Source organism: Oncorhynchus gorbuscha, linkage group LG04, assembly GCF_021184085.1.
Source record: "Oncorhynchus gorbuscha isolate QuinsamMale2020 ecotype Even-year linkage group LG04, OgorEven_v1.0, whole genome shotgun sequence".
NCBI classification, from domain to species: Eukaryota; Metazoa; Chordata; class Actinopteri; order Salmoniformes; family Salmonidae; genus Oncorhynchus; species Oncorhynchus gorbuscha.
In genome coordinates this window covers 32,639,858-32,662,456 of record NC_060176.1, presented here as the reverse complement: position 1 = coordinate 32,662,456, position 22,599 = coordinate 32,639,858, and the positions used below count along the sequence as shown (strand labels likewise).

The following is a 22,599-nucleotide window of genomic DNA, read 5'->3' as shown; positions in this document are numbered from 1 at the left end:
TTGAAGTGCAACGAGTTGTCAAAGGAGTCCCTCTTGTCCCCAGAGCTAGTATGCAGGTCGGAGCGTTGCCAGGGAGATGAGAAGTTGGGGAGGGAGGGGGGAGACTGGCACAGGGTGGCCTCCTCCCAACTGTCACACTCTACTGGTTCCAGACTGGAACTGAGAGAGAAAGAATATACACACACACACACACACACACACACACACACACACACACACACACACACACACACACACACACACACACACACACACACACACACACACACACACACACACACACACACACACACACACACACACACACACACACACACACACAGTGGGGAGAACAAGTATTACAAGTATAGAACAAGCTCAGCCCAGTCAAAACTGTTCGCTGCCCTGGCCCCCCAATGGTGGAACAAACTCCCTCACGACGCCAGGACAGCGGAGTCAATCACCACCTTCCGGAGACACCTGAAACCCCACCTCTTTAAGGAATACCTAGGATAGGATAAGTAATCCCTCTCACCCCCCCCCCCCTAAGTTTTAGATGCACTATTGTTAAGTGACTGTCCCACTGGATGTCATAAAGTGAATGCACCAATTTGTAAGTCGCTCTGGATAAGAGCGTCTGCTAAATGACTTAAATGTAAATGTAAATGTAAGTATTTGATAAACTGCCGATTTTGCAGGTTTTCCTACTTACAAAGCATGTAGAGGTCTGTAATTTTTATCATAGGTACACTTCAACTGTGAGAGACGGAATCTAAAACAAAAATCCAGAAAAATCACGATTTTTAAGTAATTAATTTGCATTTTATTGCATGACAAGTATTTGATACATCAGAAAAGCAGAACTTAATATTTGGTACAGAAATCTTTGTTTGCAATTACAGAGATCATACATTTCCTGTAGTTCTTGACCAGGTTTGCACACACTGCAGCAGGGATTTTGGCCCACTCCCCCATACACACCTTCTCCAGATCCTTCAGGTTTCGGGGCTGTCGCTGGGCAATACGGACTTTCAGCTCCCTCCAAAGATGCTCTATTGGGTTCAGGTCTGGAGACTGGCTAGGCCACTCCGGGACCTTAAAATGCTTCTTACGGAGCCACTCCTTTGTTGCCATGGGGTTGTTGTCATATTGGAAGACCCAGCCACGACCCTTCTTCAATGCTCTTACTGAGGGAAGGAGGTTGTTGGCCAAGACCTCGCGATACATGTCACCATCCATCCTCCCCTCAATATGGTGCAGTCATCCTGTCCCCGTTGCAGAAAAGCATCCCCAAATAATTATGTTTCCACCTCCATGCTTCACAGTTGGGATGGTATTCTTGGGGTTGTACTCATCCTTCTTCTCCCTCCAAACACGGTGAGTGGAGTTTAGACCAAAAAAGCTCTATCAGACCACATGACCTTCTCCCATTCCTCCTCTGGATCATCCAGATGGTCAGTGGCAAAATTCAGACGGCCTGGACATGCACTGGCTTGAGCAGTGAGACCTTGTGTGCGCTGCAGGATTTTAATCCATGACGGCGTAGTGTGTTACTAATGGTTTTCTTTGAGACTGTGGTCCCAGCTCTCTTCAGGTCATTGACCAGGACCTGCCGTGTAGTTCTGGGCTGATCCCTCACCTTCCTCATGATCATTGATGCCCCACTAGGTGAGCTCTTGCATGGAGCCCCAGACCGAGGGTGATTGACCATCATCTTCTTCCATTTTCTAATAATTGCGCCAACAGTTGTTGCCTTCTCACCAAGCTGCTTGCCTATTGTCCTGTAGCCCATCCCAGCCTTGTGCAGGTCTACAATTTATCCCTGATGTCCTTACACAGCTTTCTGGTCTTGACCATTGTTGAGAGGTTGGAGTCTGTTTGATTGAGTGTGTGGACAGGTGTCTTTTATACAGGTAATGAGTTCAAACAGGTGCAGTTAATACAGGTATTGAGTGGAGAACAAGAGGGCTTCTTAAAGAAAAATTAACAGGTCTGTGAGAGCCGGAATTCTTACTGGTTGGTAGATGATCAAGTACTTATGTCATGCAATAAAATGAAAATGAATTACTTAAAAATCATACAATGTGATTTTCTGGATTTCCGTCTCTCACAGTTGAAGTGTACCTATGGTAAACAATTACAGACCTCTACATGCTTTGTAGGTAGGAAAACCTGCAAAATCGGCAATGTGTATCAAATACTTGTTCTCCACACTGTATATAGTTGAAGTCAGAAGTTAACATACACTTAGGTTGGAGATTTAAACTCGTTTTTTTAACCACTCCACAAATTTCTTGTTAACAAACTATAGTTTTGGCAAATCGGTTAGGACATCTACTTACTGATTGACAAAAGTATTTTCTTCCAGCAATTGTTTACAGACAGAATATTTCACTTACAGTGAATTACATCACAATTCCAGTGGGTCAGAAGTTTACATACACTAAGTTGACTGTGCCTTTGAACAGCTTAGAAAATTCCAGAAAATAATGTCAAAGCTTTAGAAGCTCCTGTTAGGCTAATTGACATCATTTGAGTCAATTGGAGGTGTACCTGTGGATGTATTTCAAGGCCTACCTTCAAACTCAATGCCTCTTTGCTTGACATTATGGGGCAAGAAATCACCCATACCTCAGAATTTTTTTTGTAAACCTCCACAAGTCTGGTTCATCCTTGGGAGCAATTTCCAAATGCCTGAAGGTACCACGTTAGTCTGTACAAACAATAGTACGCAAGTATAAACACCATGGGACAATGCAGCTCTCATACCGCTCAGGAAGGAGACTCGTTCTGTCTCCTAGAGATGAACGTACTTTGGTGCGAAAAGTGCAAATCAATCTCAGAACAACAGCAAAGGATCTTGTGAAGATGCTGGAGGAAACAGGTAAAAAAAGATCTATATTCACAGTAAAACGAGTCCTATATCAACATAACCTGAAAGGCCGCTCAGCAAGGAAGAAGCCACTGCTCCAAAACCGCAATAAAAAAGCCAGAAAACAGTTTGCAACTGCACATGGGGACAAATATCGTGCTTTTTGGAGAAATGTCCTCTGATCTGATGAAACAAAAATATAACTGTTTGGCCATAATGACCATCGTTATGTTTGGAGGAAAAAGGGGGAGGCTTGCAAGCCGAAGAATACCATCCCAACCGTGAAGCACGGGGGTGGCAGCATCATGTTATGGGGGTGCTTTGCTGCAGGAGGGACTGGTGCACTTCACAAAATAGATGAAATCATGAGAAAAGAAAATTATGCAGATATATTGAAGCAACATCTCAAGACATCAATCAGGAAGTTAAAGCTTGGTCGCAAATGGGTCTTCCCAAGCAGACTTCCAAAGTTGTGGCAAAATGGCTTAAGGACAACAAAGTCAAGGTAGTGGAGTGGCCATTACAAAGCCCTTACCTTAAACATATTGAAAATTTGTGGGCAGAACTGATAAAGCTTGTTCAAGCAAGGAAGCATACAAACCTGACTCAGTTACACCAGCTCTGTCAGGAGGAGTGGGCCAAAATTCACCCATCTTATTGTGGGAAGCTTGTGCAAGGCTACCCAAAACGTTTGACCCAAGTTAAACAATTTAATGGCAATGCTACCAAATACTAATTGAGTGTATGTAAACTTCTGACCACTGGGAATGTGATAAAAGGAATAAAAGCTGAAATAAAAAAATTTCTCTACTATTATTCTGACATTTCACATTCTTAAAATAAAGTGGTAATCCTAACTGACCTAAGACAGGGCATTTTTACTAGGATTGAATGTCAGGAATTGTGAAAAACTGAGTTTAAATGTATTCTTAAACTTCTGACTTCAACTGTATCTAACATGCTATTGGTTGCAAGAATTTTGAATATTAATTTTTGAGTCCAGCATCATTTTGCATATCAGTTCATAAACCATGTGCCATGGAATCGGTACATCGAAAATCTCTTCCCAAATATTTTCCAATCTACATGACACAGCTGTCAATTTGTTGGTCATTAAATGAAACTGGTATACTTTTTTATTCATCACCATTTTCTTTAACCAATTATGGTCTTTAATGCATTGCCGACAGACAAGTTCCACTTTCCTATTCCATTTTAGTACATTTAGTTTCTACTAGACTTGATGAATATTCATACTTTGGTCTTTCGTAAAAGAAGCTGAAACCACAAGTCCTTGGATGCAGAATGATCGCACTGTTCAGTGTCTGCTCACCTCGGCATCTTGACCAAAGAGAATGGTTCATTGTGACTTCCTGTGACTTTCATCCCTACTGCTGTTACAGCTACTGTGCTGGATACAGTAATGGACCAAAAAGCTTATTTTACATTTAAGTTAGTTTTGGTTTTTGATTGACACCTTTAGAGGAATTACATTGTAAAATACATTAACATGGAGATCTTTGAGACCCCAGTAAGTATGAAACAATAACATATTATGAAACCCCCCCAAAATATTTTTGGTCGGCTTTTGACCTTACTTAACTATAACTAACCAAGCAAGCATGGTAGAGCAGAGCGCGGGTGTTTGGGTGTGGTACTTACCTCAGTACACAGGTCTTCTCAGGCTGACTGGTTCCTCTGTGACTGAGCCCAGAGGAGAGGGAGACGGACGGCTGGATCCTCCCCCTATTTCCACCACCAGAGAAAGGAAAGGGGTAGGCCAAGGGAGAGGAAGGAAGGGGGAAGGCCTGGTCCCTGTGAGGAGCCATGGAGCCAGGGAGACCTCCAAAGAAGGAGTCCCAGGCAGGGTTGTTCCTCTGTGGTACAGAGCTCACCTCCTCCTCCACTGGAGAACGGTACTTTATATCCAGGTCATCCACCTGAGCAGGGGCACAGGTGAGAGATCAGTGTCTGGGACAAAAGCAGTCCAATCACTGGTTATGGCTGGTTATGACAGCTCACCTGGTCCACCAGCATCTACCTGGTTGTAACCTCATTGTGGCAGATCACCTGGTCCACCATATTCTACCTGGTTAAAAACCTGGGTACGACAACTCACCTGGTCCACCAGCATGGCATTAGTGTGCATCTGGTCCTTCCCTGGTTGGTGGATCATGGCTGAGAGTCTGGAGGCAGCAGCCAGAGTAGAGGACAGAGCCTGGGCCCTCCTCATTGACTGGCTCTTCTCTACACACGAGAGAGGGGGAACATTTTATATTACATTATTAGTTACCTTTCCTACTAGTACAATACAACTTCATTAATCCCAAGGGGCAATTCATTCATGACAATATAAAAAACAAATATAAACACTAAAGGCATCAGTTACGGTCAGTTTAGTACATTAGTACAGTATGTAACTACAGAATGTTCCAGAATGTTCCATGTGGTTTCCAAAGAAATGCCTTGTCATGTTTCACAAACACAGGATGTGACATCATACATCCTGCACGGTAGCTTGTCTTTGTTTGGGAACAGGAGCCTGACACCCAGTGTTTCTGCATGACTCCAACGCAGTAATGTAGGTGGCCTCTCCTCACTTCCCTTCTCTCATCTATGGCCTCCTACCAACATGATATTGATATTAATGGCTCAGAAGGTTGTGCACAATAGGGTCACTGGTTCCCTTTCTTAATTTGGTCTTTTTTTTGGTGCGGTCCAGACCGGCCTTGATTTCAACGTCAACTGACGTAGAACGGACAGAACGGCCTTGATTTAGCCCAAACATACAGTAGATGTCTATGATTGGTTCAGATTGGGTCTGGTTTCACAAGTTTGGACAGCACAGTACAGCAAAAAAAAAATGTCTCAAAAGATGGTATGGGCAGGCAGGCAGGAAGGCAGGCTATGGAAAATGAACACAATTGCATTTTATCGTTGGCGAATTGAATGCACAGAGATACCGTGATGATATCCTGAATCAACAGCCTGATCAACTCTATGCTAAGGAGATGTGTTGCACTGCATGTGGAAAAAGTGGTCACAGTAGACACTGCTTTTCGATCCACCCCCCTACTTAAAAAAAAAAATCTGTGGTATCTGTGACCAACAGATGCATATCTATATTCCCATGAAATCCAAAGATTATAGACTAATTAATTAATTTCAATTGACTGATTTCCTTATATGAAACAGGTAAAATTGTTGCACATGTGGTCTGCGGTTGTGAGGCCGGTTGGACGCACTGCCAAATTCTCTAAAACAAAGGAGGAGGATGCTTATGGTAATTCACATTAAATTATCTGGACACAGCGCTGGTGGACATTCTTGCAGTCAGCATGCCAAGTGCACACTCCCTCAAAACTTGTCACATATGTGCACATTTTAGTGTGGCCTTTTTTGTGTGTCCCCAGCACAAGGTGCACCTGTGTAAAGATCATTCTGTTTAATCATCTTCTTGATATGCCACACCTGTCAGGTGCATTTCACCTCTTGGCAAAGGTGAAATGCTCACTAACAGGGATGTAAACAAATTTGTGCACAACATTTGAGAGAAATCAGCTTTTTGTGCTTATGCAACATTTCTGGGATCTTTAATTTCAGCTCATGAAAAATGGGACCAATGCTTTACATATTGCGTTTATATTTTTGATCAGTGTCAATTAAGAACGGGCTGGAACGCTTAAGACCTTTGCTTGATATACCAATTGGTTTCATACAACCGCTCTCAACACTGCGGCAGACTACCTCGTTGGTTTTGGGTCAAATTCAGGCATAACACATAGCGGAAGAGGCGAAGCGAAAGGTTTTACGCAGCCCAAAGTCTGTCCACAAAAATAAATTATAATATTTTTTGAATGGAGGTCAATAAGTGTAGAATTTGGTCAATAGAAATGTAATTGCTAATTTGCTACGTGAGGCTTATTTGATCTAAAATCATTTTCGTAATGGTTGGGTTGTTACGAATGCACTGACATAAGTTGATTCACATGGCATTTCGGGGTTGTGCCTGTTGTCATGAAGATAGAGGACTCATCATGGATATAAAATGTTTTAGCATGGACATTGCCATTTTAGAGGAGTCAACTGGGTGGGGATTCCTATGAGTTGAGAGCAATAAGCCAACGAAGAAGAAGAAAATGTACTACCTTAAAATGTAGATAGCCTCAAGAGTATCTGCTAAATGACCAAAATGTAAATGTAAATACAAACAAAGCGAAGCATGTTGGGAATTATTCCAATGAGCTCAGCTCCCAAACAAGTACACATTTGGTCGTTGTGGCCCAGATCCAAATCTGAATTAATACAAATGTCCAGGCAATGTTTAAACAGTTTGAACATCACATTACAGTACAGCACAGTTTAGTACATTAGAGCAAAATAGAGTACAGTACAGTACGGCATGGTACGGTACAGGACAGTCAAGTTTTATTCAGTAGAACACAGTACACTACAGTACAGTTCTGTTTTATTCAGTACAGTAGAGTACAGTGTATTTTAATTCAGTAGAGTACAATAAGGTCCAGTACAGTAAAGTTCATTAGAGGAGAGTCCATACAGTACACTATACTTGACCTTTCCTTTACAGCTCTACTGTTCACTACTGTCTCTGGCCCCCTCCCAGTTAGGGGGGAGTAGTGATGAGCTCTACAGCAGAGTCTCACAATTAAATCGCTGGTTGAAAACTGTTTTCTGCCCCTCCCAAAAGATAGAATTTGTAGATAATTGGCCCTCTTTCTGGGACTCACCCACAAACAGGACCAAGCCTGGCCTGCTGAGGAGTGACAGACTCCATCCGAGCTGGAAGGGTGCTCTCATCTTATCTATCAACATAGACAGGGCTCTAACTCCTCTAGCTCCACAATGAAATAGGATGCAGGCCAGGCAGCAGGCTGTTAGCCAGCCTGCCTGCTTAGTGGAGTCTGCCACGAGCACAGTCAGTGTAGTCAGCTCAGCTATCCCCATTGAGACCGTGTCTGTGCCTCGACCAAGGTTGGACAAAACTAAACATGGCGGTGTTCGCCTCAGCAATCTCACTAGAATAATGACCTCCTCCATTCCTGCCATTATTGAAAGAGATTGTGATACATCACATCTCAAAATAGGGCTACTTATGGTTAGATACCTTACTTCAAAGGCAGTTATAGTCAATGAACTAATCACTGATCATAATCTTGATGTGATTGGCCTGACTGAAACATGGCTTAAGCCTGATGAATGTATTGTGTTAAATGAAGCCTCACCTCCTGGTTACACTAGTGACCATATCCCCCATGCATCCTGCAAAGGCGGAGGTGTTGCTAACATTTACGATAGCACATTTCAATTTGAGCTCTAGTCATGAAATCTATGCAGCCTACTCAATCACTTTTTATAGCTACTGTTTACAGGCCTCCTGGGCCATATACAGCGTTCCTCATTGAGTTCCCTGAATTCCTATCGGACCTTGTAGTCATAGCTGATAATATTCTAATTTTTGGTGACTTTAATATTCACATGGAAAAGTCCACAGACCCACTCCAAAGGGCTTTCGGAGCCACCATCGACTCAGTGGGTTTTGTCCAACATGTCTCTGGACCTACTCACTGTCACAGTCATACTCTGGACCTAGTTTTGTCCCATGGAATAAATGCTGTGGATCTTAATGCTTTTCCTCATAATCCTGGACTATCGGATCACCATTTTATTACATTTGCAATTGCAACAAATAATCTGCTCAGACCCCAAACAAGGAGCATCAAAAGTCGTGCTATAAATTCTCAGACAACACAAAGATTCCTTTATGCCCTTCCAGACTCCCTCTGCCTACCCAAGGATGTCAGAGGACAAAAATCAGTTAACCACCTAACTGAGGAACTCAATTTCACCTTGCGCAATACCCTAGATGCAGTTGCACCCCTAAAAACTAAAAACATTTGTCATAAGAAACTAGCTCGCTGGTATACGGAAAATACCCAAGCTCTGAAGCAAGCTTCCAGAAAATTGTAACGGAAATGGCGCCACACCAATCAGCAGTAATAAATTCATGAACTTCTTTGAGGCTACCCTGGGGCGGTAGGGTAGCCTAGTGGTTAGAGTGTTGGACTAGTACTTGGAAGGTTGCAAGTTCAAACCCCTGAGCTGACATGGTACAAATCTGTCGTTCTGCCCCTGAAGAGGCAGTTAACCCACTGTTCGTAGGCAGTTAACCCACTGTTCGTAAGCCAGTTAAGAATTTGTTCTTAACTGACTTGCCTAGTTAAATTAAGGTAAATAATAATTAGAAAGCAAATTATGGACTCCTCTTTAAATCTGCCTATTCCTCCTGAGCTCAGTTGTCCAGGACCTAGGATCAAGAGAGACTCTCAAGTGTTTCAGTAATATATCGCTTGACACAATGATGAAAATAATCATGGCCTCTAAACCTTCAAGCTGCATACTGGAACCAATTCCAACTAAACTACTGAAAGAGCTGCATCCTGTGCTTGGCCCTCCTATGTTGAACATAATAAACGGCTCTCTATCCACCGGATGTGTACCAAACTCCCTAAAAGTGGCAGTAATAAAGCATCTCTTGAAAAAAGCCAAACCTTGACCCAGAAAGTATAAAAAACTATCGGCCTATATCAAATCTTCCAATCCTCTCAAAATTTTCAGAAAAAGCTGTTGCACAGCAACTCACTGCCTTCCTGAAGACAAAAGATGTATACGAAATGCTTCCGTCTGGTTTTAGATCCCATCATAGCACTGAGACTGCACTTGTGATGGTGGTAAATTACCTTTTAATGGCATCAGACCGAGGCTCTGCATCTGTCCTCATGCTCCTAGACCTTAGTGCTGCTTTTGCTACCATCGATCACCACATTCTTTTGGAGAGATTGAAAACACAAGTTGGTCTACATGGACAAGTTCTGGCCTGGTTTAGATCTTATCTGTCGCAAAGATATCAGTTTGTCTCTGTGAATGGTTTGTCCTCTGACAAATCAACTGTAAATGTCGGTGTTCCACAAGGTTCCCTTTTAGGACCACTATTGTTTTCACTATATATTTGACCTCTTGGGGATGTCATTCGAAAACATAATGTTAACTTTCACTGCTATGCGGATGACACACAGCTGTACCTTTCAATGAAACATGGTGAAGCCCCAAATTTCGCTATAACCTCGCTAGAAGCCTGTGTTTCAGAAATAAGGAAGTGGATGGCTGCAAACATTCTACTTTTAAACTTGGACAAAACAGAGATGCTTGTTCTTTGTCCCAAGAAAAAAAGAGATCTTCTGTTGAATCTGACAATTAATCTTGATGGTTGTACAGTCGTCCCAAATAAAACTGTGAAGGACATCGGTGTTACTCTGGACCATAATTTCTTTTGACGAACATATCAAGACTGTTTCAAGGACATCTTTTTTCCATCTATGTAACATTGCAAAAATCAGAAACTTTCTGGCCAAAAATGATGCATAAAAATGTATCCATGCTTTTGTTACTTCTAGGTTAGACTACTGCAATGTCCTACTTTCCGGCTACCCGGATAAAGCACTAAATAAACTTAAGTTAGTGCTAAATACGGCTGCTAGAATCCTGACTAGAACCAAAAAATGTATCATATTACTCCAGTGCTAGCCTCCCTACACTGGCTTCCTGTTAAGGCAAGGGCTGATTAACGTTTTACTGCTAACCTACAAAGCATTACATGGGCTTGCTCCTACCTATCTTTCTGATTTGGTCCTGCCGTACATAACTACACGTACGATACGGTCACCAGACGCAAGCCTCCTAATTGTCCCTAGAATTTCTAAGCAAACAGCTGGAGGCAGGGCTTTCTCCCATAGAGCTCCATTTTTATGGAATGGTCTGCCTACCCATGTGAGAGACTGGGTCTCAACCTTTAAGTCTTTACTGAAGACACATCTCTTCAGTGGGTCATATAATTGAGTGTAGTCTGGTCCAGGAGTGTGAAGGTGAACGGAAAGGCTCTGGAGCAACGATCCGCCCTTGCTGTCTCTGCCTGGCCGGTTCCCCTCTTTCCACTGGGATTCTCTGCCTCTAACCCTATTACAGTCACTGGCTTACTGGTGCTCTTTCATGCCATCCCTATGAGGGGTGCGTCACTTGAGTGGGTTGAGTCACTGACGTGATCTTCCTGTCTGGGTTGGCGCTCCCCCCTGGGTTTGCCGTGGCGGATATATTTGTGGGCTATACTCAGCCTTGTCTCAGGATGATAAATTGGTGGTTGAAGATATCCCTCTAGTGGTGTGGGGGCTGTGCTTTGGCAAAGTGGGTGGGGTAATATCCTTCCTGTTTGGCCCTGTCCGGGGGTATCATCGGATGGAGCCACAGTGTCTCCTGACCCCTCCTGTCTCAGCCTCCAGTATTTATGCTGCAGTAGTTTATGTGTCGGGGGGCTAGGGTCAGTTTGTTATATCTGGAGTACTTCTCCTGTCTTATCCGGTGTCCTGTGTGAATTTAATGTTCTCTCTAATTATCTCTTTCTTTCTCTCTCTCAGAGGACCTGAGCCCTAGGACCATGCCTCAAGACTACCTAGCATGATGACTCCTTGCTGTCCCCAGTTCACCTGGCCGTGCTGCTGCTCCAGTTTCAACTGTTCTGCCAGCGGCTATGGAATCCTGACCTGTTCATCGGACGTGCTACCTGTCCCAGACCTACTGTTTTCAACTCTCTAGAGACAGCAGGAGTGGTAGAGATACTTTTAATGATCAGCTATGAAAAGCCAACTGACATTTACTCCTGAGGTGCTGACTTGACCATGCTGGTCATTTATGAACATTTGAACATCCTGGCCATGTTCTGCTATAATCTCCAACCGGCACAGCCAGAAGAGGACTGGCCACCCCTCATAGCCTGGTTCCTCTCTAGGTTTCTTCCTAGGTTTTGGCCTTTCTAGGGAGTTTTTCGTAGCCACTGTGCTTCTACACCTGCATTGCTTGCTGTTTGGGGTTTTAGGCTGGGTTTCTGTACAGCACTTTGAGATATCAGCTGATGTACGAAGGGCTATGTAAATATATTTGATTTTGATTTGATTTACTGTATTATACTGTAGTATATAATACCTTTCTTTACTGTACTGTGTACTGAATTGTGATGTAGTGCTCTACTGCACTGCTGTGTTCTACTGTACTATACTGTACTGTGCTGTTCAAATGTCTGTAATTTGTTCCGGTTCAGAATAAATCTGAACCGAACATAGATGTCTATGCTTGATTCAGATTTGATCCAGACCAGACCAAAAATCAACGTCCTTGGAATGATACAGAGAAAATGTATAAATGCTCACTAGCTTTGTCCTCCTTCCCAGGACCATGCCCCCATGCTCGAAATAACTCAACCGCTAGTTTGCCTGTCTGTAAAGAGAAGCGCAGGCTGTAAATTGATCCTGCTGCTCTGATTAGATAGAGATAAGCTGTATCCGTTCACTTGCTTCATATTTCAACCTGTAACTTCTCATCACACTTCATTCAATTTTACACGCAAAAACTGCAGTTTAGACATTTGACCACAACCCCACTCTTCGAAAAAAAGGTTATGGATAGAATCAAAAAGGGTTATTTTGTTGGCTTCATACTGTATATAGCACCCCTAATGATTCTATATAGAACACATGTTGTAGGGTTCTTTGATCATAACCCCAGGAGTTCTTATTCACTGAACTAAAATTGGTTCCATATAGGGTAGCGATACATGGGTTGACTCATAACCCACAGTCCCGCAGTTAAATATGCTGGGCGGGAAGGTCATGAAATATTATGTGGGCAGGTGGGTGGCAGTCAGTTTGAATACAAAGAAAACAATACCTTAAAAAATCCATAAATGTGTAATTCTTTTGCAATTTATGTCTTTAGGCTACATTTAGTTTTTTAGGCTATTATTATTATTTATTATTTTAGGCTATCTGGCATTAGTGTGTAAGCCTAAACTTTAGGGCCTAACTGTACACGAGCCAAATAGCCCACATGACAATTGCCAAATGATTTTGGGAATGGGCAGAAAAAGTTAATGTCATCCACAAAGGCAAAAAGGACAATGTCAGAGTTTAATTCAATAAGAGAAAAGCTGTGAAATGAGTGTTGAAAATAAAGAGAAGGTACAGCCAGAAAAGTAATGTTTGAAGTGTTAAAAGAGGATGATAGCAGTGCTGGCTATGTTATGTGAGATGATTGTGACTGTCGAATTACTATACAGATTAGACAGTCACAAGACATCAAACAGGCCTATGTCACATCAAGGGAACTGTAGCTTACTGTTCAGAAGGGTCAAATGAAAACTGAAATATGGACACTGACTCTAGGTCTATAACCTTTCGCATAGCCTTAATATTAACTCCTGCAGAATTAAGCATTTCTTGCAGTACAAATATACACTAAATGTAGGAAATTATTTGACTCGGGAGGATGTTTTTATGACTACATCATCTCTGCACCCCACACATACATCTGTAAGGTCCCTCAGTCGAGCAGTGAATTTCAAACACTGATTCAACCACAAAGAACAGGGAGGTATTTCAATGACTCGCAAAGGGCACCTATTAGTCAGTGGTGTAAAGCACTTAAGTAAAAATACTTTAAAGTACTAATTAAGTCATTTTTGGGGGTATCTGTACTTTAATATTTATATTTTGGACTACTTTTACTTCACTACATTCCTTAAGAAAATATTGTATTCTTTACTCCATACATTTTCCTTGACACCCAAAAGTACTCATTACATTTTTTGAAAATAGTCAAATTCACGCACGTATCAACTGAACATCCCTGGTCATCCCTACAGCCTCTTATATGGTGGACTCACTAAACACACATGCTTCGTTTGTAAATTATGTCTGAATGTTGGAATGTGCCCGTGGCTTTCCGTAAAAAAATGTTTTTTTAAATGTTGCCATCTGGTTTGCTTAATATAAGGAATTTGAAATTATTTATACTTTTACTTTTGATACTTAAGTATATTTTAAACCAAATACTGTCCTTCCTTTATCCAAGTAGAATTTTACTGGGTGACTTTTACTTGAGTCATTTTCTATTAAAGGCAGCTTTACTTTTACTCAAGTATGATAGTTGGATACTTTTTCCACCACTGCTATTAGTAGATGGGGACAAAATGTCATGTATTGTCATGTTATGTCTTGTTCCTGTTCTTTCTCTTCTCTTCGTTTCCTCCTGCTGGTCGTATTAGGTTACCTTCTCTCCCTCTATCTCTCTCTCTCTCTATGGTCCCTTTCCTTCTCCCAGCTGTCCCTCATTCTCCTCTAACGACCTCGTTTACTCTCTCACACCTGTTCCCTCTTTTCCCTCTGATTAGGTCTCTATTTCTCTCTCTGTTTCTGCTTCTGTCTTTGTCGGATTCTCGTTTGCTTTGCCCTTGTTCTGTCCTGTCGTAATCTGCCTCTTCATTAGATGCTGCGTTTGATCAGGTGCCTCTGTCCTCTACGGCCCGCGCCTACCCGGAGGGACCTGCAGTCTGTTGCCGCTAGCCCTGCTATTCTCCTCTACTGCTAGAAGGGGACTAGTCAACCGATACATCTGAAGAGGATTTATGTTTTCCCTGTGTTTGAACATTAAAAGACTCTGTTTCTGTTAAACTGCTTTTGGGTCCTCACTCACCTGCATAACACAAAAAACTAAAAAACATTGAATATCCCTTTGAGCATGGTGAAGTTATTGATTACACTTTGGATGGTGTATCAATACACCCAGTCACTACAAAGATACAGGTGTCCTTCCTAACTCAACTGCCTGAAAGGAAGGAAAGCGCTCAGGGATTTCATCATGAGGGAAATGGTTGTGATAGGAGAAAACTGAGGATGGATCAACAACATTATCGTTACTCCAGAATACTTACCGATATGACAGAGTGAAAAAAGGAAGCCTGTACAGAATACAAATATTCCAAAACATGCATCGTGGTTGCGATAAGGCACTAAAGTAAAACTGCAAAAAAAGTGTCAAAGAAATTAACTTTATGTCCTGAATACAAAATTTTATTTTTGGGGCAAACACAACATACCACTGACTACAATTCTTCATATTTAAAATCATATAACATCAAATTGTATTGGTCACATACATACAGGCCTCCAGAGTGGCGCAATGGTCTAAGGCACTGCATCACAGTTGCTAGAGTTCCGTGGGGCAACGCACAATTGGCCTAGCGTCGTAAGGGTTAGGGAGGGCTTGGCCGGTAGGGATAACCTTGTCTCATCGCGCACCAGCGACTCCTGTGGCGGGCCGGGCGCAGTGCCCGCTAACCAAGGTTGCCAGGTACACGGTGTTTCCTCCGACACATTGGTGCGGGTGGCTTCCGGGTTGGATGCGCGCTGTGTTAAGAAGCAGTATGGCTTGGTTGGGTTGTGTATCGGAGGACGCATGACTTTCAACCTTTGTCTCGCCGGAGCCCGTACGGGAGTTGTAGCGATGAGACAAGATAGTAGCTGCTAAACAATTGGATACCACAAAATTGGGGAGAAAAGGGGGTAAAAAAATCAAATAATAATAATATATATTTTTTTCAATGACACTGCTGCAAGGTATACAGTGTTTCCTCCGACACATTGATGTGGCTGGCTTCTGGGTTAAGCGGGCATTGTGTCAAGAAGCAGTGCGGCTTGGTAGGGTCATGTTTCAGAGGACACATGGCTCTTGACCTTCGCTTCTCCCGAGTCTGTATGGGAGTTGCAACAATGAGACAAGACTGTACCTACCAATTGGATGCCACAAAATTACAGAGAAAACATATATTTTTTGTATAAACAACTGACCACACAACTACTGATGGCAACAACACAATTACAGACCATAACTACTGCACACAACTCCTGACCATGCAACTACTGAACCACAACTATTGACCACAACCACATAACGACTGACCACAACTACTACGGACCCCAATCAAACAACTACCGACCACACAAATACTGACTGCAACATCAGCATTACAGACCAAAACTACTGCACACAACTCCTGACCACAACTCCTGACCAACATCTGAACCACGCAACTAACGACCACAACTAGAGGTCGACCGATTATGATTTTTTTTTATGCCGATACCGATACCGATTATTGGAGGACAAATAAAGCCGATACCGACGATTATTAAAATGTATTTGTAATAATGACAATTACAACAATACTGAATGAACACTTATTTTAACTTAATATAATACAAGCATAAAATCAATTTAGCCTCAAATAAATAATGAAACATGTTCAATTTGGTTTAAATAATGCAAAAACAAAGTGTTGGAGAAGAAAGTAAAAGTGCAATATGTGCCATGTAAGAAAGCTAACATTTAAGTTCTTTGCTCAGAACATGAGAACATATGAAAGCTGGTGGTTCCTTTTAACATGAGTCAATATTCCCAGGTATTCCCAGGTAAGAAGTTTTAGATTGTAGTTATTATAGGAATTATAGGACTATTTCCCTCTATACCATTTGTATTTCATTAACCTTTGACTATTGGATGTTCTTATCGGCACTTTAGTATTGCTAGTGTAACAGTATAGCTTCCGTCCCTCTCCTCGCTCCTCCCTGAGCTTGAACCGGGAACACAATGACAACAGCCACCCTCGAAGCAGTGTTACCCATGCAGAGCAAGGGGAACAACCACTCCAAGTCTCAGAGCTAGTGACGTTGTAAACGCTATTAGCGCGCACCCCGCTAACTAGTTAGCAATTTCACATCACATCGTTACACCAGCCTCATCTCGGGAGTTGATAGGTTTGAAGTCATAAACAGCAGAGCTGTTGGAAAAACGCACAAAAGTGCTGTTTGAATGACTGCTTACGAGCCTGCTGCTGCCTACCATCGCTCAGTCAGATTGCTCTATCAAATCATAGACTTAATTATAACAGACAGAAATGTGAGCCTTCATTAATATGGTCGAATCCGGAAACTATCATCTCGAAAACAAGACGTTTATTCTTTCAGTGAAATACGGAACCGCTCCGTATTTGATATAACGGGTGGCATCCATCAGTCTAAATATTCCTGTTACATTGCACAACCTTCAATGTTATGTCATAATTACGTAAAATTACTGAACACTAATGACCACAACCAATGACCACAACTATTGATCACAACCACACAACTACTGACCATACTATTGATCACAACCATACAACTACTTACCAAAACTACTGACCACAACCACACAACTACTGAACACAACTAATGAACCACACAACTACTGACCGCAACATCACAATTACGGACCATAACTACTGCACACAACTCCAGACACACAACTACTGACCACGCAACTACTGAACCACACAACTAATGATCACAACCACACAACTACTGACCACAACCACACAACTACTGGCCACAACTAATAAACCACAACTACTGACCACAACACTACTGACCACTAATGACCACAACTACTGACAAGAATGACTGAACCACACAACTACTTACTAAAACACTTACCAAAATGATTGACCACAACTACGGACCAAAACTACTGACCACAACCACACAACACAACTCTCACATGTTCAGACTATCCTATCAATCAACTAAAATCAAACTTCAACTTCAACTAAAATCAAAATTAATTTACACTGAAGTTTGGAATCGGAACAGAAATATATTACACAGATCTCACGATACAGCTGTTTTAGTAATGGCATCAACAACGTTTTGCTATACAAAACTGCCGTTTTGACCACTTTCCGAACAAGTTAGACAATGAGACCTTTCAAAACTTTCAAATTATAACAGTTGGATGGCACATTTTAAGCATGAGACAATGAGCAAACACAGTAACTTGACGAAAATCAGCTACCGTGCCCACTTTTCCTAACAATGTAGCAAAATCTTAAAGGGTATGACACCTTTGTCTCCTTCTTTGCTATTCAAATCTGAAATAAGAACGGAAATATCTACTACCAGTCAATAGGTACAGCTTTTTAGTAACCACATCAACTAATTTAGGTAACTTCCCACTGTTGAATAACTGCCATGGAACTTTTTAGAACTTTCAAATTATAATAACGGGGGAGCACATTCTAAGCATGAGACAATGAGTAAACATTGTGACTTCGTCTACCTTGACCACTTTTCCCAACAACGTTTCGTAGACACAAATGTAAAGGGTATGACACCTTGCTTTACTTCTATTATATTCAAATCTGAAATCAGAACAGCAATAACTACTACCAATCCCCCCACAACCTCCCTTCAACAATACATTGATTCCTTTATCGTACCAATCAGTCCAATTCAACATCCTTTCATATGTTAATCCCTCCATCCATTATTATTATTGTGGTGTTTGCAAAGCAAAACCCCCCACTTAAATCTTCAAAATACTTACATCTTCAACTTACTTCTGATTAATAATAATAATAATAATAATAATTGTTTAACAGGCTACTCCTTAAGAAATGTTATTCAAACTTTAAAATGTGTAGACTGGCTCGGACCAGTGGGCTTACATACAACTTTGTCATGCAGGTGAAAGAGGACCCAAAAGCGACTTGGCGAAAACAGAGTCTTTAATCCAGTAAAGTAATTACAAACAAAAAACACAACTTTCACTCGAAATGACGAGGACAAACTGGAGACTCGATCTTGAACAGCAGGTGAACAGCAGGTTGCCTCGGGAAGGCACTTGAACCAGACAGACTCAGACACCTGCTCACCACGCAGCATCTGAGGAAAACACGACACGACAGGGCGATACACAAACACAGCACGGTGAATTCTAAACAAGGAACCGACAGGACAGGAACGGAACACAAAGGAAGAAATAGGGACTCTAATCAGGGGAAAGGATCGGGAACAGGTGTGGGAAGACTAAATGATTGATTAGGGGAATAGGAACAGCTGGGAGCAGGAACGGAACGATAGAGAGAAGAGAGAGCGAGAGAGTGAGAGAGGGAGGGGAGAGAGAGGGATAGAAAGAGGGAAAGAACCTAATAAGACCAGCAGAGGGAAACGAATAGAATGGGAAGCACAGGGACAAGACAAGATAATAAATGACAAAACATGACAGTACCCCCCACTCACCGAGCGCCTCCTGGCGCACTCGAGGAGGAATCCTGGCGGCAACGGAGGAAATCATCAATGAGTGAACGGTCCAGCACGTCCCGAGACGGAACCCAACTCCTCTCCTCAGGACCGTAACCCTCCCAATCCACTAAGTATTGGTGACCCCGTCCCCGAACGCATGTCCATGATCTTATGTACCTTGTAAATAGGTGCGCTCTCGACAAGGACGGGAGGGGGAGGGAAGACGAACGGGGGTGCGAAGAAAGGGCTTAACACAGGAGACATGGAAGACAGGATGGACGCGACGAAGATGTCGCGGAAGAACAGTCGCACAGCGACAGGATTGACGACCTGGGAAACACGGAACGGACCAATGAACCGCGGAGTCAACTTACGAGAAGCTGTCGTAAGAGGAAGGTTGCGAGTGGAAAGCCACACTCTCTGGCCGCAACAATACCTTGGACTCTTAATCCTGCGTTTATTGGCGGCTCTCACAGTCTGTGCCCTGTAACGGCAAAGTGCAGACCTCACCCTCCTCCAGGTGCGCTCACAACGTTGGACAAACGCTGAGCGGAGGGAACGCTGGACTCGGCAAGCTGGGATGAGAACAGAGGAGGCTGGTAACCCAGACTACTCTGAAACGGAGATAACCCGGTAGCAGACGAAGGAAGCGAATTGTGAGCGTATTCTGCCCAGGGGAGCTGTTCTGCCCAAGACGCAGGGTTTCTGAAAGAAAGGCTGCGTAGTATGCGACCAATCGTCTGATTGGCCCTCTCTGCTTGACCGTTAGACTGGGGATGAAACCCGGAAGAGAGACTGACGGACGCACCAATCAAACGACAGAACTCCCTCCAAAACTGTGACGTGAATTGCGGGCCTCTGTCTGAAACGGCGTCTAATGGGAGGCCATGAATTCTGAATACATTCTCGATAATGATTTGTGCCGTCTCCTTAGCGGAAGGAAGTTTAGCGAGGGAATGAAATGTGCCGCCTTAGAGAACCTATCGACAACCGTAAGAATCACAGTCTTCCCCGCAGACAAAGGCAGACCGGTAATGAAGTCTAGGCGATGTGAGACCATGGTCGAGAAGGAATGGGGAGCGGTCTGAGACGACCGGCAGGAGGAGAGTTACCCGACTTAGTCTGCGCGCAGTCCGAACAAGCAGCCACGAAACGGCGCGTGTCACGCTCCTGAGTCGGCCACCAAAAGCGCTGGCGAATAGACGCAAGAGTGCCTCGAACACCGGGATGACCAGCTAACTTGGCAGAGTGAGCCCACTGAAGAACAGCCAGACGAGTGGAAACAGGAACGAAAAGGAGGTTACTAGGACAAGCGCGCGGCGACGCAGTGTGCGTGAGTGCTTGCTTAACCTGTCTTTCAATTCCCCAGACTGTTAACCCGACAACACGCCCATAAGGAAGAATCCCTCGGGATCAGTAGAAGCCACAGAAGAACTAAACAGACGGGATAAGGCATCAGGCTTGGTGTTCTTGCTACCCGGACGGTAAGAAATCACAAACTCGAAACGAGCGAAAAACAACGCCCAACGAGCTTGACGGGCATTAAGTCGTTTGGCAGAACGGATGTACTCAAGGTTCTTATGGTCTGTCCAAACGACAAAGGAACGGTCGCCCCCTCCAACCACTGTCGCCATTCGCCTAGGGCTAAGCGGATGGCGAGCAGTTCACGGTTACCCACATCATAGTTGCGCTCAGATGGCGACAGGCGATGAGAAAATAAGCGCAAGGATGAACCTTATCGTCAGACTGGAAGCGCTGGGATAGAATGGCTCCCACGCCTACCTCTGAAGCGTCAACCTCGACAATGAATTGTCTAGTGACGTCAGGAGTAACGAGGATAGGAGCGGACGTAAAACGTTCTTTTAGAAGATCAAAAGCTCCCTGGGCGGAACCGGACCACTTAAAACACGTCTTGACAGAAGTAAGAGCTGTGAGAGGGCAGCAACTTGACCGAAATTACGAATGAAACGCCGATAGAAATTAGCGAAACCTAAAAAGCGCTGCAACTCGACACGTGACCTTGGAACGGGCCAATCACTGACAGCTTGGACCTTAGCGGAATCCATCTGAATGCCTTCAGCGGAAATAACGGAACCGAGAAAAGTAACGGAGGAGACATGAAAAGAGCACTTCTCAGCCTTTACGTAGAGACAATTCTCTAAAAGGCGCTGTAGAACACGTCGAACGTGCTGAACATGAATCTCGAGTGACGGAGAAAAAATCAGGATATCGTCAAGATAGACAAAAACAAAGATGTTCAGCATGTCTCTCAGAACATCATTAACTAATGCCTGAAAAACAGCTGGCGCATTGGCGAGACCGAACGGCAGAACCCGGTACTCAAAATGCCCTAACGGAGTGTTAAACGCCGTTTTCCACTCGTCCCCCCTCTCTGATGCGCACGAGATGGTAAGCGTTACGAAGGTCCAACTTAGTAAAGCACCTGGCTCCCTGCAGAATCTCGAAGGCTGATGACATAAGGGGAAGCGGATAACGATTCTTAACCGTTATGTCATTCAGCCCTCGATAATCCACGCAGGGCGCAGAGTACCGTCCTTCTTCTTAACAAAAAAGAACCCCGCCCCGGCCGGAGAGGAAGAAGGCACTATGGTACCGGCGTCAAGAGACACAGACAAATAATCCTCGAGAGCCTTACGTTCGGGAGCCGACAGAGAGTATAGTCTACCCCGAGGAGGAGTGGTCCCCGGAAGGAGATCAATACTACAATCATACGACCGGTGAGGAGGAAGGGAGTTGGCTCGGGACCGACTGAAGACCGTGCGCAGATCATGATATTCCTCCGGCACTCCTGTCAAATCGCCAGGTTCCTCCTGAGAAGTAGGGACAGAAGAAACGGGAGGGATGGCAGACATTAAACACTTCACATGACAAGAAACGTTCCAGGATAGGATAGAATTACTAGACCAATTAATAGAAGGATTATGACATACTAGCCAGGGATGACCCAAAACAACAGGTGTAAACGGTGAACGGAAAATCAAAAAGAAATAGTCTCACTGTGGTTACCAGATACTGTGAGGGTTAAAGGTAGTGTCTCAAATCTGATACTGGGAAGATGACTACCATCTAAGGCGAACATGGGCGTAGGCTTCTCTAACTCTCTGAAAGGAATGTCATGTTTCCGAACCCATGCTTCGTCCATGAAACAACCCTCAGCCCCAGAGTCTATCAAGGCACTACATGTAGCACCCGAACCGGTCCAGCGTAGATGGACCGACAAAGTAGTACAGGATTTTGATGGAGAGACTTGAGTAGTTGCGCTCACCTGTAGCCCTCCGCTTACAGATGAGCTCTGGCTTTACTGGACATGAATTAACAAAATGTCCAGCAACTCCGCAATAGAGGCACAGGCGGTTGGTGATCCTCCGTTCCCTCTCCTTAGTCGAGATGCGAATCCCTCCCAGCTGCATGGGCTCAGTCTCTGAGCCAGAGGAGGGAGATGGTTGCGATGCGGAGCAGGGAAACACCGTTGATGCGAGCTCTCTTCCACGAGCCCGGTGACGAAGATCTACCCGTCGTTCTATGCGGATGGCGAGAGCAATCAAAGAGTCCACATCTGAAGGAACCTCCCGGGAGAGAATCTCATCCTTAACCACTGCGTGGAGTCCCTCCAGAAAACGAGCGAGCAGCGCCGGCTCGTTCCACTCACTAGAGGCAGCAAGAGTGCGAAACTCAATAGAATAATCCGTTATGGACCGTTCACCTTGG

The 22,599-nt window shown here is 43.7% G+C and overlaps 1 protein-coding gene across 3 annotated transcripts in view; it reads right to left on the bottom strand.

Annotated features, from left to right (window-relative positions):
* Window positions 1-22,599, bottom strand: part of LOC124033964 (rho guanine nucleotide exchange factor 28-like) — a 202,178-nt gene that overhangs the window by 80,867 nt on the left and 98,712 nt on the right. For all 3 annotated transcript variants that reach the window (XM_046346515.1, XM_046346516.1, XM_046346517.1), the window contains 3 exons: window positions 4,971-5,098; window positions 4,514-4,791; window positions 1-159 (listed from right to left, as the gene is read on the bottom strand). The exon at window positions 1-159 is cut by the window's left edge and continues 37 nt beyond it. In XM_046346515.1, the coding sequence (XP_046202471.1) occupies window positions 1-159; window positions 4,514-4,791; window positions 4,971-5,098 (565 nt within the window). The remainder of the gene's footprint in view (window positions 160-4,513; window positions 4,792-4,970; window positions 5,099-22,599) is intronic.